The sequence below is a fragment of the Pleurodeles waltl genome, chromosome 10 (genome assembly GCF_031143425.1).
Source record: "Pleurodeles waltl isolate 20211129_DDA chromosome 10, aPleWal1.hap1.20221129, whole genome shotgun sequence".
NCBI classification, from domain to species: domain Eukaryota; kingdom Metazoa; phylum Chordata; class Amphibia; order Caudata; family Salamandridae; genus Pleurodeles; species Pleurodeles waltl.
The window spans coordinates 123,647,077-123,665,290 of record NC_090449.1 but is presented as its reverse complement, the minus strand read 5'-3'; the positions used below and the strand labels follow the sequence as shown (position 1 = coordinate 123,665,290).

General features: G+C 42.7%; 1 protein-coding gene across 1 annotated transcript; it reads left to right on the top strand.

Annotated features, from left to right (window-relative positions):
* The first annotated feature begins 1,508 nt into the window (after positions 1–1,508).
* On the top strand, positions 1,509–17,772 carry LOC138261205 (uncharacterized). The gene is made up of 3 exons (XM_069209956.1): positions 1,509–1,571; positions 4,698–4,861; positions 17,331–17,772. Exons 1-3 carry the CDS (start codon positions 1,518–1,520, stop codon positions 17,446–17,448), a joined length of 336 nt encoding a protein of 111 aa, XP_069066057.1. The 5' UTR covers positions 1,509–1,517; the 3' UTR covers positions 17,449–17,772.
* The last annotated feature ends 442 nt before the right edge of the window (positions 17,773–18,214 follow it).

Here is an 18,214-nt window from a genome sequence, read left to right as displayed (position 1 = left end):
TTAGTCCTTCATTACCATGCCACGGGTGAGGATTTCAACTCCCCTTTAGCCCCCTGCTTTACCCTCCCTTCACCTTCTGACCCCTGTTGACACCCATCAACAAAACCATCATCTGGGTGGGGTAGCTAAGCTATCGATGATTTAGGTGAGCTGGGGAAGGTCAGGGGATGTTTGTGTTCAGGTGCCAGTTGCTGCTCATCCAGGTACTGACCAGTGAACACAAAAGGGACCCCCTGCTGCCTCATTTAATTCACTACCATCAGGAAAGGTGCTACATTTCTCTCCGCCCACGGGGATATCTTAGCAAAGGAAGCTCTGTTCAAGGCTATGGAGCTGGGTTCATGAAGACCTTGGCTAGTGTGAGAACTAGTCCAGGTAAGTCAGGGGGAGGGGCCTGTGCACTTGCTTAAGTGAATTCATGAATTGATGATTGGACGAGTATGTGTGCATGGTTTGATGGATGGATGCCTGAGTGTAAGAATGGAGGGGAGTTAAATACAATAATACGCAAGTGCATGTATGGGAAGAGCATAGTGCCAGGGAGGCCGTGGTCCAATGAGCAAGAGACTGCCCGCCACTCATTCAGCTGCTCACCTAATCTTGCAATCACATATCTACTTATCTAGCCAGCACCCAGTCACTCAGCCATTCAGCCACCCAAGCACCCAGCCACCGCACCATTCAGCCACCCGGGCATTCTCTCATTCTCATACTTATCCACTCACAAACAGACACATTCAACACGTTATAAAAAGAAGGCCAGTTGGCATTTTTAATTATTACATTTCATTCTGACATGTGAAACAGCCACTGTCTTTAGCTATATAGGATTACATTACACTACAATTAATGCCCGTTTTTGTGCCGCTATACCTGCCACATTGTAGTATTTGAGGATGATGTAAATGGCACTCCTCCATGGTAATTACCTCACTCTTTCCACATGACCAAGGCCTGCCAGTTCTGTGATGGAACTCTTGGTATTTATCTACAGAACAGACCTTCTGTAATGTAGTTTGGAGTCTTCAGGTAAAACTATTATGGGGTGGTGTTGTACAATGCAATCTGTGTGTGTTAGAATGTCTTATCTGGAATCATATGCCCTGGGTGGAATACAGTGTCATCATTCTTTCCCTTTACGGTAGACTTTATGCAACCAGAGAATCTGCTGTTGTTAGCTCCTGTTCCATACATAATGCAACTGCTGAATTTGGCATTGCACCTTCTGCACAACAAGTTCTGGAACTAGTGGATTAACACTAGAGACACACAAGCGAGTGAGCTCCTGAAGTTTGGTGATCAAACTTGAGATTGGAACAAATAGCAGCACTAGGACAGAATCATGGGTACTCGCCAGACCGCGCAATTATTTACGTCACGTAGAGGAAATCAAGTTGCACAATATTGATATGAACGTTTATAGAATTCTAGCATATAAAATGCTGGACCATAAAATAACGCCTTCACCATTGCTTCATATTTCAGGACTTCTTTGTTTTTACAGCTCTGATTCATGGATGGCGGTGAACAAGAGAATATCTGATAAATTTGCAGTCCCAAAGCCATTACCGGTGAGTCGAAAAGAAAATTATTAATAGGGTAAATTAGGGATCCACAGGTGACCTTAACCATGTGGTTAGCTCTACTGTTGTCAAGGGAATGTATTGACACTTTTCTGGCCCTGCGAGTTCCTATGAGTTTCACCAGTCAGGATGTTCAGAGCTACACAAATGGAACTTCATATTTGCCTTTTGTCATAATTTTCTTTCAAGGGTATACTTTTAGCATGAACAGCACCAAATGGGTCCAGGGACACCTATCCAGGAACAAAGCAAATTATTAATTATACCATTCAAAGATGGAATAAAAAAGTGAGTTCTTCTGGCATGCTGACCATCTTAGTTTTGGCTTAGACATCCATAGTTTATGTTCTGAATTACAGCACTTCCATGGGCTGTCAGCACTAGCAAAGGGTCCAGATTGTTGATATGTAGATACATCTTGGTTTGGTCAATATACGTTCTTGTATTGTGAAAGCAGGTGCTATTTTGCAATGTGGCTGTGTCCAGGGAAGTCTTTGTATAACAATACTTATTTTGTTAACTTGGGTCTCTGTTCCTGTCTTCTCCAATTTTTGCTTTTGATGAAAACTCTGTAAACAACTGTTGTTCTCCAGTAATGCAGTGACTAGGTTTTTGTACAGGATGGTAAACCTACAACAAAGAGAGGGAATCCATGTCCTGCAGTACCGCAGGCAGGGGGTGGGGAACGAGGTTTAGCAGGACTGAGGACTTGATGCAGAGAAGACCTAAATCTACCACCAGAGTTACTGCATATCTGAGTGCAGTCTGTAGGCTAGCTCACTGGAGTAGTGTATGCCCAGCAGAAATCTGTATGTAGCCTGGAAAATCAGTTTATCCACTCAGCCTTCAGTGGTCATTTGAGTAGGGTGATAGTAATACTTACTATTATAACACTTTGAGACCTGTGTGGTAATGCAGCATTTGTAATACTATTATATTTATTATTAAGAGGCATACACAGGCAAATGTGTTCTGCAGCACCATGTCCGACTCCCACAAGTTTGCGTGTAGCGTAAGTAAAAAAAAATCAAGTTCACACTATCTTACTATCAAAAACAATATATGACCAAGTCAAAAATGTATGTTTATGGGACAGTCACACTGCGATGGGACAGAGCTGTCTGGCCCATTTTACTGACGTGAACCACTTCCATGTGTGCACTTTAAAAGTATAATTATTTAGATGACCTGATTGCCTACTTTGAGGGATTCATTGAAGATACCAGCTTGGCTGCACTGTAGTAATTTGTACTGGCAACTGAACCATGGGAATTGTGCACAAATAAACATGTTCCAATCCCTACTCAAGGCTCCAAAATGATTGTAAAGGCAAGTTAAAAAAAACATTTGTGGAAGCAAACAAAATAGTAGATAACTCTACTGGAGTCATGTTGATTGTTTACTACAACAACAGAAGATAACTGCCTCTGATGCAAATTTATCTTTGGATAAGATCCCTATAAATATGGATGTTTTAGTTTGAGGAGATAGAACTTACACCATCCTACCAATGTTTGGAGTGATATCAGTCGACACTAAAGCCACTCCATTTCAATAAAATGTCCATAAATGGTAAATGTTGAAGAACATAAATTCTTCAACTGCATAAAATGGCGGGTGGCTCAATTGCTGGAACTATGGCATCCATTAGGAGTTGGCTGGAGTAGGATTTTACCAATTCCAATTGTCCTATGTTCTCACATGCGGCATTACTGAGTTCACAAATCTAGGGCTGGTTAATCCAGAAATACCAGGGCCGGGTTCAGCAGGTGTGGCTCAGGGATGTTGGGTATAGGCAGCTTCTACCCTGCCACTGCTGTGCCGCAATGGGAAAAGGCAATACTCCCCCAAGTATTGCCGAGCCCTCTCATTGCCCTCTCCTCACCCCCATGTCCTGCTCCCAACCCGCAGCACTCAACTTGCAGCCATTTACCATCTTCCCAAAGCAGGTGACAAATGTGAGTGGAAAATAACCCGTTGTTCTTCCCAGAAGAGGGAAACAGTAGTTTGTTCTGCAAGTTGTTATTTCCGGGTGGAATAACTTCTGATCTCCATTATTTGATGAGAAAATACTGTCCAGAATCAGAAATGTCACCACCTCACCCTGTGTCGGCACACCAAATACAGGAGAAACTCCTAATGAGACCCCAATATTTCGAAACTTGAGAATAATTCCCTTTTCCCACGAATGGATCATATAGCTTCTGCTCATGTTAGCCCTTAAATAAAGTATAGGCAGTGTCTCCTGCAAAGTATGGAACACTGTCCTTCACTACATTTACATTTTCAGTGTCATCCAAGAGCAATGGTGGAGGAATTGCCTAGTGGGAAATTAAAGTGTCATCTTCCAAAAGCATGAGGGAACAGAATACAAGGGTATGCATGCTAACAACAAACATAACCCGGAAGCACTCCTTTGAGCTTATCGATTTCAGAACTGTCTCTCTTCAATAAATGTTGTGTGCTAATTAAGTGTTTTACAACAGAGCACAGCTCACCTTATTAATAAACTATGTATAATTGACATAACTAGAAATATAAAAAAAAAGGAAGATGGAAACATAGAGCCTGATTTAGATATTGGCAGATGGGTTACTCCGTCACAATGGTGACAGATATCCCGTCCCCTGAAATCTAAATCCCATAGGAAATAATGGGCTTTAGAATTGAGTGGGCAGGCTATCCATCACTGTTGTGATGGAGTAACCCATCCGCCAACATCTAAATCAGGCCCTTAATCTTTTCTTAAAAAAAGATTCTTGGGACCACATGCATACTTACCTGTAATCTTAGTACTTTGTGTATGTTTTCATCTGCACTTTGATTATTGATAGATTGTTCGTTTTAGAGACACATCCTTTGATTCTCCTTTTTCTTTGTGCTAATCTTTAACTACCCTTCATTTTAGTGATGGCATTTTTATATTTTGCTTTACCAAGAAGAATGCACCAGAAACAGTTGCGTGGATGTGTTGGCCTCAATGGATAAAGGAATCTGTTTATATTGTTTAAAAAGCTATTGTTTCAACCCTATTGATTTGATTCCCAGAGATTATACTGCATTACCAAAATTGAAAATACTCTACTGTGCTCATTTGACTGCTTTGTTCTTCAGGAGGATTGCACCCCATGCACCATCTCCCATATATTTGGTGGAGACACCTATGCTGCTGGCTATTATTCATACAAGTGGTCAGAGTTGTTGGCACAAGATGCTTTTGAAGCCTTCTCAGAAGTTGGACTGCAAAACCGAGACAAGGTCATTAAGGTTGGGCGAAGGTGAGAATAGTGCAAGGAAACATAAGTGGGGAGTCGAAGTCTATTTAATGCATGATGAGTACTGCCGACAAACCTATGACTACTCAAGAAGAACAAGTTAGGTAATGCTCTTTCTGGTAGATACTCTGTCTAGACTCAGATTCCTCACCTTCTGAATATTCTCCAGGCTTCAAACTGTATATGGAAACTTGTCGCCAATACCTCATGCCACATCAGGTGGAGCCGTGTGGCTCTGCATTGACGCTCTTCTGCTCTGAAAAAGAAATGCGGATCCCATATAGGCACCACCCCTGTGTGCTGATGTCATTTGCTTTCAATGTTGTCCCCAGATGCAGAGCCCCAAAGAGCAAATTAATCATGAGCAGTGTGCAGATTCCTAGACTTGGTATCTTATTAATGGGTTGAATCCAATCAGCGAATGGGAAAGATGGGAGGGTTGGCCAGGAATCTGTGTCTAGTCAGTTTCTAACAAAAAGAGCATTACCGTAGGTTAGTAACTTGTCTTCTGATAAAGACTTTAAGCCTCACATTCCTCACCTTTTGAATAGATATCAAAGCAGTACATACATACAGGCGGGTCTGTGAATGGACTCAAACCAGAAAGCCCTGCAGGACCGACTAAGCACAATGCTTATCTCTGCAAATCTGACTGTCCAGACAATAGTTCTTTGTAAACATATGGAAGGATGCCCATATAGATGCCTGGTACATGTCGCGGACAGGGAGTCCACCTGCTAACACAGTGGTAGCAGCTTTGGCCCTGGTAAAATGAGCATGCAGGCCTTCTGGAGGATGGTTTTAGTCAGTGTATAGCAGATCCTAATGACAAGCATGATGGTTCTCTTCTGCACACCCTTGCCTTTTTTTTCCTTCAGAAAACGTCACAAATAGCTGATCATTCACCTAGTGTTCTTTGGTACAATTTATTTGGAAGCTCGGGTGTTCTCTTAGGGTCCAGGTGATGAAGGCAGAACATAGAAACCAGCAGGGTGATGCTTTGACCAAAGTGTAATGACATCACAAATTTATAGAGAAAGGATACTTGCATCCACAGAACTAGTTCGTCTGAAAGAAGGTGCTGTATTGTGGATTAACACAGAGAGGCTGAAGCTCACTTACGCACCATGGGTTGGCAAATAGGAACATAGTCTTGATGGTAAGGAGCCATAAGGGGCAGCTGTGAAGTGACTCAAATGGAGTGCACATCAAATAGACGAAGATCAGATTAAGGTCTCCATGGGTCATCACAAAAGGAGAAATGGGGGGGGACATTTGTTGTAGCTCTTTAAAAATCGCATCACAACTGGTGACTTAAACAAGGAGGGCTGATCTAACAACCGTAAGAAGGCCAAAAGGGCTGAAAGATAATCTTCAACCGTTCCCAAAGCAAAGCCTTGCCAGGGACAAGACAAAACGAACCACAGTAATTGCACCACACCAAACCCCTAATTTGTCCCAACAACATGCTTACACAGTTTTCGTCAAGGGATGCCTGGCTGTCAAGATGGCATCAGCCACCTCCGGCAGAAGGACGAAGGTGTTCAGCTATTGCCTCCCAGTCGCTTAGCATGAATGTGGATATTGCAGAGGTCTTGTGCAGAACCCTACTCAGTTGCTGCAACAGCAGGTCCTCCCAGAGGGGCAGCCTGATCGGATAACATATGCTCAAACCCAGGAGTTCTGGTATCTCACTCTACTTGCCCAAACTGGAGCCACTGGGATGATTTGGTCCCAGTCAGTCCTGATCTTATTGATAACTCGGGACAGGAGTGGTATCGGAAGAACACAGAAGTTCTGAGATCCACTCCAGGGGAGTGTGTCTCAGAGCAAGAGGCGCCTTGGAAACTACAACGTACAGAAGTGCTGGCATTGCATGTTCTCGGCGGCGGGCAAACAGATCTAGCCAAGGTTCTCCCGATTTTCTGAAGAGACCTCGCACCACGTACAGGTGTAACTGCCACTCATGATCTGCTAGGTACAGATGGCCGAGCATGTCTGCCCTGGCATTCAACAGTCCTACCAGTTTACCACCTGGAAGATTCGATGGTGGGCCAGCTATTTCCAGAGGCACAAGACCTTCTGGCACAGGGTCCATGACCCCACCCATCTTTGTTTGTTGCAGTAACACAAGTTAGTGGTGTTAAGGAAGGCTTTCAACGCCAAGTGTACGGCTCTCAGCTCCAGATGGCTGATATGGAGCAGGGACTCCGCTTGAGACTAGTGACCTCTGATCTACACTTTTGCCAGCTGGCCACCCCAACTCAGAAGTGATGCATCGGTCACAACTGTGAGCTCATGGTGGGAATGGAAAGTGGTCTGTGGCTGAGCCAATAGCTGTCCAGTAACCACCACTACAGGTCATATACAGTCTCCTCTGAAATCTGATCAGCATCAGAGAGATTCCCTTGATGTTAGGCATATGGGGATGTAAGAATGCACAGCAGATCCCTCATATGCCACCTGGATGCAGGAGGCCATCAGCCTCAGTAGCCACAGAGTTGGCTGTACTGAAATCCAGGACCAAGGCTGAAAGATCAGTATCATAGCCTGAATGTCTTGGGCTCTCTTTCCCAGGGGAAAGGCACAAAACCAAACTGTGTCCAGAATGGCTTCAATGAAGAAGAGCATCTGCAAAAGAGTCAGGCTTGACCACTGCACTTTAATAGTCAATTCCAGGGATGACAGAAGGTTCATCGTAGTCTGGAGGTAGCTGAGGACTACTTGGGGAGAGCTCACCTGCAACAGCCAGTTGTCGAGGTAGTGGAAGATTTGCACGCCCATGTACCATCCATAGACCCACCCCTTGGGCAAAGTATTGTAGAGCACCACATTGTACAACTTTGTGTTACTTTTGAAAACTATCCAACACAACGTCTGATTTGCAGTGGATAGTAAATCCCAGCATATAAATTTGTCTTTGGTTTGTGGTATAAAAAGAACACAAACCCCATAAAAAAGTGTTAGTATATCTGGGCCAAAATATATTGGCTTGAAAATAAAAGAAGACGCTCCCAGAATCACAGATACCAATTACACACTTGGTTGATTACCCCTATCCTGTTGAAGAAAATTATATTTGTATGCATGTTTGTCAGAACCATCCAACCTTGTTTTCTACTAATATTTTAAAACCACTATCATACCGTATAAAAATCATCTTGTTCACCATCAAATGTATGACATCAGATGAAATCAAAATGACCACCAGCTATGCTGACATCTCACGTACCCTGATCCTTAGCGAGATACCCTTCCTTTGGCCTCCTGCTATTGTTGAAGACACAAACCAGTATTAATCACTCTGCTCTCAGCCCTTGTATAACTTTTGAGACCCCTGAGATCATTCTTTTGAATAACATCCCCGCTGTATAATATAATTTGGGATCACAAGCCCATGACTCCTTCTTCTTTCAGTGATAAACTGCTGGATCACCATTAGAGTCTTTTCTCCCTAGAGTCCTCTATCCAATTCATTTATATATTGAACCAGCTGACCACGTTACTGAAAAACAAGCTTCACTTTCTTTGCAAATCCTCACCACAAAACTGCTTGAGTTCTCAGAATAGTTGTACTGTCTTCAAGATAGCTCCTACTACCACTTGGGTTGAAATGACGTTGACTTTATTGGCAATTAAATGAGCAAGTCATTGTCTAGATCAGATTAGTTGGACGTCTGTAAAAGTTTATTGTCCAACAACATTTCTATTGGTCTTCTGCTTTCTGTTTTATGGTATGTACATGCATTTTGTAATGCTTCATTTTCACTGCAGTATCACACAGTGAGCACCACTGCTATGCCTATCTTTATTTATATAAATTTTGTATGCAATTCAACAATACCTTTGTTGACAACTGAGGGCTGTTTAGTTGATACATTGTAATCCAAATTGATAAGGGTAATTCATTGACCACTTAAAAGTGAGGATGGCACAAATCAACTAGAAATTGGATAACTCTGAAAGATCACTTTGTTCTAGGCTGCCAGCCATCCTGTGACTCCTTTCGTCTCCTGCCCAACTTGCATTCTATATCGTCATACACTCTCTTTGTCATTTCTGAGTATTTGGGATAAGGATTGTTGTGCACATCTGTTGCACCTGACAGTTCCACTGATGTTGATCTTTTAAACATAATAATCTGTCCTCTCATAGGCAGGGTTTCAATTGCAATTTGGGTTGTCTGGAAACAAATGATCATAAATAATAAAATTAATCTTTTGAATCTATGGTAACTGAAGCCTGGAACATTTTTCCACTAATATTTGGGAATATTAATGGGGTGGGGATATCACAATACCAATGTAAATGTTTCTATGACTGCTCCGACTTGGGTCCCATTCTTCTAAATTATTACTAAACAGAAATGCTATATAATCAGGGCACAACAGAATTACTGTGTAAGGTGGTTCTTCTGATTTACTGAATCACACTGATTACCTCCATGCCTGAGCCAGAGGTTCTCTGAAAAAAAGACTAGGGGACATCAATCAATCATTCAATCAATCATAGATTTGTAGAGCGCGGCTAATCACCCATAGGGTCTCAGGGCGCTGTTTGTGGGCACGCTGCTCAGTCGAAGAGCCAGGTCTTGAGGTCCTTACTGAACCGCTTCAGTGATGCGGTCTGCCTGAGCTTGAGAGGTAGTGTGCTCCATGTCTGGGCTGCCAGGTAGGAGAAGGATCTTCCTCCTGCTCTGCTTTTCCGGATCATGGGGACAGTTGCAAGGGCAAGCTGGAAGGAGCAGAAATGTCTGTTGGGTACGTAGAAGGCAAGGCGTTGGTGGTTGACGTTTGCCAGTCCTATGTTGTGCTGTGCCTTGTAGGTGTGGATGAGGAGTTTGTATGTGGTGCACTTGTTGACTGGGAGCCAGTGTAGGTCTCTAAGTGGAGGAGATGCTGCTGTGTCTGGGGATGTCCAGGATGAGTTGGCTGCTGCGTTCTGGACTCTTTGTAGTCTTGATTGAAGTTCTAGGTGATGCCAGCATAGGGTGTGTTGCCGTAGTCAGTTTGTTGATAACGAGTGCATTGGTGACTGTCGTCCTCATGCCGGAGGGAATCCACTTGAAAATCTTCTGCAGGAGTCGGAGGGCTTGAAAGCATGACAAAGAGATGGCGTTGACTTGGCGGGTCATGGATAGAGAGGAGTCCAGGACGATGCCCAGGTTACATGCGTGGTCCGTGGGGGAGTTTCCCAGAGGAGAGCACCACCAGGAATTGTTCCAGGCAGAAGGGGTGGAGCCGATTACAAGGATTTCTGTCTTGTCGGAGTTGAGTTTGAGACAGCGGCCTCCATCCAGGCGGGGACTGCTCTCATCCAGTTGTGGAAATTTCTCTTGGCCTTTGCAGAGTCCTTGGACAGGGAGAGGATCAGACAGACAGACATGACCTGTGCCCTTTCTTATGTTAATTGCCAAGTTAAATGTCAGATTTATACTAGGTAACCTTTAGATCACTACACAAAATTTACATTTTTCTCCATAATAGTGATCCCAAATTCAACTTTGCACCCAATCAAATATATTTTCCAGATCAATGCTGTCTGTTATAAAAAGGGCTCTTCCTTTTTATTGATGTCTATTATGGTTGTTGATAGAGTTTGTTTGTAAACACATGTTGCTGAGGAAGGAAGCCTTACTGTCCATACCTGTGATTTTCTCCATTGCCTTAACTGTCCTGTTCATCAGAATATATTCTGAATACATATTGGAACTAACAAAATGTGCTCATAGGAGGCATTTCCTGTCTTCTTTCTCTCCTTCAGCGGTGATTCTGGCTCAATTTTAGGAATTTGAACCTTTTAAACAAAGATAATTATATACATTATGTAGAATTGATGGCTGAGTCTTCTTCAGGTTGTGTGGATCTCAAATACAAGCCCATTTCGTCTGAATGCTGGAGCAGTTTTAGAATTGTGCAACAAATTATCTATTTGTAGGTCTGTATGGTATATACTTAACTCCACATTTCTAATGTCAGAGTCCCTGACTACTCATAAGATACGTATTTTGTATACAATTCTGAAAGAATTTAGCAATAGCAAATTATTCTCCTATTTCTTTGTCAGTGGTTTTCAACTAGCTGGTCTTCTCATCTTGTGTCTTATTTATGCCGTTTTGCTCTATTTTTGCTTTAATGAGCCACAGTGTCTATTTAGTACTCTGTTTTCCTATATCACAATCCACCTGTCTATATTTAATGTCGGTTTGGCTGCTCTTACCCTCTGAAAGGCTGTTGTATTTTTAAGATAATTTTGATCCTCTTCTCAGCGTGTTGCGGTTAGTGGTTGGCCGGGAGTATTACATTTTGAATTGCCTAATTACTCTACTTCTGGGTGATACGGACACCTTCTGGCATAATCTAACTGGTAATCACACCACTGAGATATGCTTTTAAACCAGATTTAATAATCAGAAAGACTGGATGTTTTCCTCCTCACTCTCTGAATAAAATATTGTTACATTGAAAAATATACCTCTGCAACGCTGAGAATAATTCTTTTCAGCTAAATTAGAATGATCAACATACTATTTTAAGTCGGTTTTGAGCTGATAAATTAACGGAGAATATATATAACTCTCAGCAGTACATATGGTTTTGGAAAGAAAGCAAATGTCAATTTTGCAATACCTCCTCTGTCATTTGGTGTGAGGATTTGGGTGTTCCATAGGATATGATTAAGTTCAAACCTGGGTAGCTCTGGCTGCGAGCAGTAAGGTTTGGCTAAGGAACTTAGGGCCATATGTACGAAAGCTTTTTCCCGTAGACACAGAATGGGTAAAAATCCTTTGGTACATCTGGCCCTATGTGCCATATTTACAAGGCCCATAGTGCAGGGAGGCGCAGCAAGTGTCTTGCTGCGCTGCCCTGTGCCACCGGGAAAGGGCAGAAATGTGCCATCTCTACAAGAGATGGCTGATTTATGTCCTCTTCCCCCTGTGCTGGCACACAAACGTTTGCCATGTACCAATGCAGGTACCCTTGCACCATGGTGCAAGGTGCCTGTGTTGTGGGATGATTGTTTTTGTGCAAGAAGGGACACCTTCCTGCACAAAAACAATCAACGGAGGCGATTTCCTCCTACTATGTGTGCTGCAGAATGCTGCACACATAGAAAGATGAAAAAACAGGGAGAAATAGTGTTATTTCTCTCTGTTGCGCCACTCTTACGCCACCCCTGGGTGGCATAGGCTTTTGACACATTCCTAAGTTTACAAAACCTTGTAAATCTGAGAATGCGGCAAAATCCATGGGTGTTGCATGGGAACACCCACGCAACACCCATAGAAATGTCTAACCGACACAATGTAAAGCAATGTAGCGACTTGCGCTGCATTGCCATACTCCATATCTGCAAGGCCATGTAAAGCCACGCAAAGAGGCTTTGTGTGGCTTTGTAGATATGGGTGTTCACCATGGGCAGCGCAGGCCACTGGTAAACAAGTAAAGCATTTACCAGCACTGAATTACGAAATAAGAAAGACACACAACATGAAAGAAATCGGACACCGATTTATAAAAATAGATTATATTTTTATTACTTTTTAGAGACCTTAATGACCAAAATCCACTGGTGGGTTCTGGAGATACGGTTTTTAGAAGATGTTATCACTTTAAAATGCAACACAAACAAGCAGTGTTCAATCAAATGTTTATAAACTTTTGAAAAGTTAGGGCCATATTTATACTTTTCGACGCACAACTGCGCCAACGCAGTTGTGCGTCAAAAAATTTAACGCCATTCTGAAGCGCCATGCGGGCGCCGTATTTATTCAATGACGTTAGCCGACGTTAGCCGGCGGAGCTGCCTGGTGTGCGTCAAAAAAAATGACTTACACCAGGCAGTGCCGGCGTAGGGGAAAATGGAGCTTGGGCGTCAAAAAATGGGGCAAGTCAGGCTGAGGCAAAATTTTCGCCTCAACCCGATTTGCGCCATTTTTTTTTACTCCCAACCCCCATTGAAATGACTCCTGACTTAGCAAAGACAGGAGTCATGCCCCCTTGCCCAATGGCCATGCCCAGGGGACTTTTGTTCCCTGGGCATGGTCATTGGGCATAGTGGCATGTAGGGGGGCACAGATCAGGCCCCCCTATGCCAAAAAAGAAATAAAACAAAAATACTTACCTGAACTTACCTTAATGTCCCAGGGGTGGGTCCCTCCATCCTTGGGCGTCCTCCTGGGGTGGGCAAGGGTGGCAGGGGGTGTCCCTGGGGGCATGGGAGGGCACCTCTGGGCTCCTTCTGAGCCCACAGGTCCCTTAACGCCTGCCCTGACCAGGCGTTAAAAAATGACGCAAAAGCGTCTGGACGTCATTTTTTTTGACCCGCCCACTCCCGGGCGTCATTTTTGCCCGGGAGTATAAATACGGCGCGCACATGCCTCGGAGTCATTTTTTAGACGGGAACGCCTACCTTGCATATCATTAACGCAAGGAAGGTGTCCACGCAAAAAAATGACGCAAACTCCATGAACTTTGGCGCTAGATGCGTCTGACGCCAAAGTATAAATATGGAGTTCGTTTTGCGTCGAATTTGCGTAAAAAAAAACCGGCGCAAACAGAGTATAAATATGGCCCTTAGTTTGACTACTCCGACCTAGGTTAGGTGACCAATTCTGACTGGACGTAGGTCTAGAGGGCCAGAGTGGACACTTTGGATAGTTACCTGGCCACCAGAGCATGTTTAGGGCAAGTTCAAAACTTTACAGGACGACCGCCATACCCATTAATGGAGATGCTGAGGATACAGACAAAAGATACTCAAAGGATGCTCCATTCATAGTGCGGTTGATGGTGGTGTCTTTGTGGTTGCTCATCGATCAATGGGTGAAATGGGGCAACTTTAGCCACAGAGATCGGGGTCCTTCAAAGTCCTCTATGTTGCAGTAACAGGCCAACTGATGCTAGGCTACTAGTCTTCATGCACTTCGGTTGGGGCAAAATCCGTAGGCGGCGGCTAGTGTTCATTGGGTATCACAAATCCAGTCCTGGATAGCACTCCCAGGTCGGGCAAACTCAGGTGCAACTTTTGGCTATCTTGGATTTGTCTTCTTGGGTGTCTGATGACCAATAGTGGAAAAACTTCTGCAGGGGCCTCCAACTTGTTGGCTTGGACATCTTCAGCTCTTGTGTACCTGGAGCTGTTTCCAGATCAGCGACTGATTGTTGGAGTCACTGCTCTGATCTGGGGCTGGAAATCCACTTATTACCAAGTCAGCAGCCGCAGGCACAGTCCAAACCTCACTAGCCCAAAGTGCAGCAAGTGCAGTCTTTCTGATAGTGCATCCTCTCTTTGTGCAATTTAAAGGGCAGCGTGGCAGTACTTTTTCGGTTCTCTTTAGGGGCAGAGGAATCGCAGTACTTTGTTAGATGCTTTGGTTAAAGTGCTGTTGTGCAGTTTTGTATTTTAATTATTTTTAAAAAACTAGTGCATTTTCACCCCTCCTAAGATTGGTAACTCACAAGTAGCACATGACTACAAATTTGTTTGTTCAGTACTGTGTCTGTTAATTTGGGGCGGGCTTTTCCGAAGATATTGTACATTTATGCTGTTGCAACATGCATCATAGACTGGTGAGAGCAGAGTGCACTGATATTATTCCTTGGATACCTATTCATATTTGGAAAAAATGGGCAGGTGACATTGCAACCTTTTATTAGTGCCTCGAGGAAACAAGTTAGCAGGTGAAGCTTTTCTCTAGTTGCCCAGTTCATAGGTTGCTACAGAAATGATGGGGGGTTGTCAGTAAGCCTTATTAGCTGTTAGATTAGTTCTAGCTTGCCTCTCTTTTATCATCGTCTCCCCCGCTCCCAAAGGTGCCTCAGTCTCGATGTCAGAGATGGAGCACAGTCTCAGAGCTGGTGGACAATACATGCTTTGTCTTCCCATTAGTGTGTATAGCTTACAGATGAATAAATCCTGTGCTAGAAACCGGAAGTTACATTGCAAGGTGGTGGGTCCGGTACCCACATCACAATATCCACAATATACTTCTCCTGTGGGCATTATGTGCGCCTCAACCCATCCGTCTTCTCCCACCTATCAATGATATGCACAGTTCTTAAACCATCTTCTAGCTCGTCCTCGAGATCCCTCTTCAAGCCCCTGGCATTTATAATCTGCTCTAATCAAGGAGTTTTCAGTAGGCCCTAGGGGTGCCAGTACAGACTTACAATTCCAGGACAGCTTCACAGTGCTCTGCCCTTGCCCTGGGTGAATTTAATTTGAAACGATACAGCCGGCCATTCAAAGTAACTCTGAACATCTTCCTCTCTTATTCTACTTTTCATTTGGACATCTCACCACCTTATCCTCTCCATCATGTCACAAAATGTTAATTTATGTTCTAATAAAGCACATATGGGTATACTACATGCCACAGCCCGAAACCCTGAGAAGGCGCACACTGCTAAACTGGATTGTGGTCATTTTCCCAGCACCAAGGAAGGCATTCATGAAAGAACCCATACCTTTAATGGAGGATACCAACGGGACCATGATTATTTGAGAGAGGTCCACTGGACCAGAAGAGCATTGATATCTTAACTAATAATAAACATATCAGATGTAGGTTGATGACGTTCGATTTCATCTAAAGTCCTCCTCTACGTAGACAATTTTGCATGTTTACAAATGGTTTCCAAAACAACCCTGAGAGATGGACGGAGATCAGACAACACCAATAAAATATAACTTTGCAAATACGGCTGTGTTACATATTGTTTTGCCTATTACTGTGTCACTGATATGCAATTATCTTTAAATATCACATTTGTCCTAACTGCCATTACGCTGGCTATCAGGAAATTGTTAATCAACTATCCTTTACCTAAGCTAATATGTGCTAACTGATACATTTGTTATTTCTTCTACAAAAATATTTAATAAACCTTTTCAGTCTGGGTGAAATATGCCCACAATATGTCCAAGAGATGAGTAGAGACTATTATGAAAAGTGAGCTTGCACTCAGAGTCTTTACATAGTAATTATATGCCTAAACATATTTAAGTAAATATGCTTATAGTACACTTGTTAAGGTGACGGAGTGCTCTCGCTCTTCCCTAGTTTACCCTCTAAGCTTGTAGTCACTTTTTAAGATGAAGCCATTGTACCCGCCCTTCCTTTCTGCCCTAAGCTAGTAGTCCCCTTTTTATGATGAACGTGCAATTCTTGCTCTTCTCTGCCTTCCCTGATAAGCATGTGCTGATACTAGGTTAACTGTTTGCAGAAACGTCTTTTAAACTTCAGTTCTAATGCACCCAATTGCTGTGGTTTGTTAACTAGAAAGTTGTTTTCACATAAAAATCCATGATACAGAATAATGGCAGTTACAACTACTCTGAACCCCATTTTCACGTCCCATGGGCGTAGCAATGACAACTTCTGTAAAACCCATGTTCACCTCCCATAGATGTGGCATTGACAACTACTGTAAAGTCCATTTTGACCTTCCATAGGTGTGGCATTTACAACTACTGTGAAACCTGTGTTTACCTCCCATAGGTGTGGCAATGACAATATTGTAAAACTCACATTCACCTCCCATAGGCATAGCATTGACCCCTACCGTAAAGCCCATGTTGGCGACCTATAGCTGTGGCAATGACTACAGTAAAACCCATGTCCACCTCCCATAGGCATGGCATTGACATTACTGTAAAACCCAAATTTACCACCATAGGGGTGGCAATGACAACTACTGTAAATGCCGTGCTTGTGTCCATAGGCAATATAATGACAGTTCTGGAAAATACAAGTTGGGGGTCCCACAGGGGCTGCAGTGACAACTACTGTAAAATACATGTTTGCATCACATAGGCGTTGCCCATATACAATTATAGGGTAGCCCACGTTTGCTTTACAGACCATTGTCAATGGCTTCATTAAAAAAAAAAAAAAATGAAAAAGGAAATAGTTGGTCTTGAAGTGTGGGGACACTGTGTACAGCTACCCATTGAGAACACTGCCTACCTATCAACTCAGCATGACAAGCATATTTTGCTTCATTTGAATAGTTTGTTGTAAATTGCACCCCCTTTTTGAATATGGAAAGGAGGCTTGATTTTTTTCTGGATTGTTTGTAATCCAGAATTCGACATTTGCAGTTGAACTGCACAGAAATAGGTGTGGGCAAACAAAAAACTATTTTTAGCCTTAAATGGACTGTAGTCATTGTCTATTGGCTTATTGTGATCGGTACAGTACGTCCTTGTGTTTTAACTCTTGGACCAGTTAACATTTATCAATGTGTTTCAAGTGCATCCAAATATAGAAGGTAAGTGAGCACTGTATATATTACCAGAAGAAAGCAATAGAGTTAAAGCTGAAAAAAGTCATGCAGAAAGATTTGCTACAATGACATTGTATCAGCGAGAACATGAATCCCATCAAATGACTAACTCTTAATCTAATGTACTGTTGGTAAATACTGCAAACATTAAAGTAATACATTTTAATGTTTGCTTTCCACAGGTTTCGTGATACCTTTTTAAGCTTGGGAGGCGGAACTCCCCCTCTGGAAGTCTTCAGAAGCTTTAGAGGTCGCGACCCGTCTCCATATGCACTGCTCCGAAAATATGGTCTCTTATAATAAAATAAAATAAAATACTTTTTCTGATTAAAAAAAAAAGTTGGCTATTCCATAAAAACAGCAGTGTGATGGTTGCTGTAAACATGTAGCGCTCATCATAACACAGCTGTGGAGGAATTGTAAAGCATTTTATTTAAGGACAGGTGAGAACATGAAGATGATGGACTGACCCAGAATGGTTAGATGCAGATAAGATGCAATCTTCCCTACATATTTGGACATGTATGTCTGAATGGTTGGTACTTTTGTATGTTTTTTTAAACAATGTTTTTTCTTGAGATTTCCATTACAAAACAATATAGATTAAAGAAGAAAGTTGATGAGAAAAACTAAATAAAAGCTAAAGCAAAAAACGAAAACTTAAATGGAGTGTGCAGGTGGTTTATTATTCTCAACCAGAAAGATGAGGTGTAAACCCTCAGTGGAGGCAGAAAGCATTGTCCAGGTTTTGCAGCTGAGTATCAAACAACTCAAATAGTGTTCAAGCTGGGATATTTGGGATCTGGAAAATGTTAACTATCGAAGCAGTATTGGACGACTCAAATCGTGTTCCAATTTACATATTTAGAAACTAGAAAATACTCTCTAGTCGAGCCCCTCTGTAGTTACTAAAATGGATATTATAGTCGCTAATCGTGCACTTAAGTCTGCAATACTTCAATTAATGGTCACTTTCTAGTGAGCCCAAGTAAGGTAGGTTTGGTTAAGGGGAATCAATCTTCCTAGTCTGTTACCCTTCGACAAACCCAAACGGATAGGAAATCAT

Coding starts and splice junctions, on each gene's coding strand:
- LOC138261205 (XM_069209956.1), top strand. CDS start 1,518: ATGGCGGTGAACAAGAGAATATCTGATAAATTTGCAGTCCCAAAGCCA. Junction 1,572..4,697: donor CAGTCCCAAAGCCATTACCG/GTGAGTCGAAAA, acceptor TTTGTTCTTCAG/GAGGATTGCACCCCATGCAC. Junction 4,862..17,330: donor GTCATTAAGGTTGGGCGAAG/GTGAGAATAGTG, acceptor TGCTTTCCACAG/GTTTCGTGATACCTTTTTAA.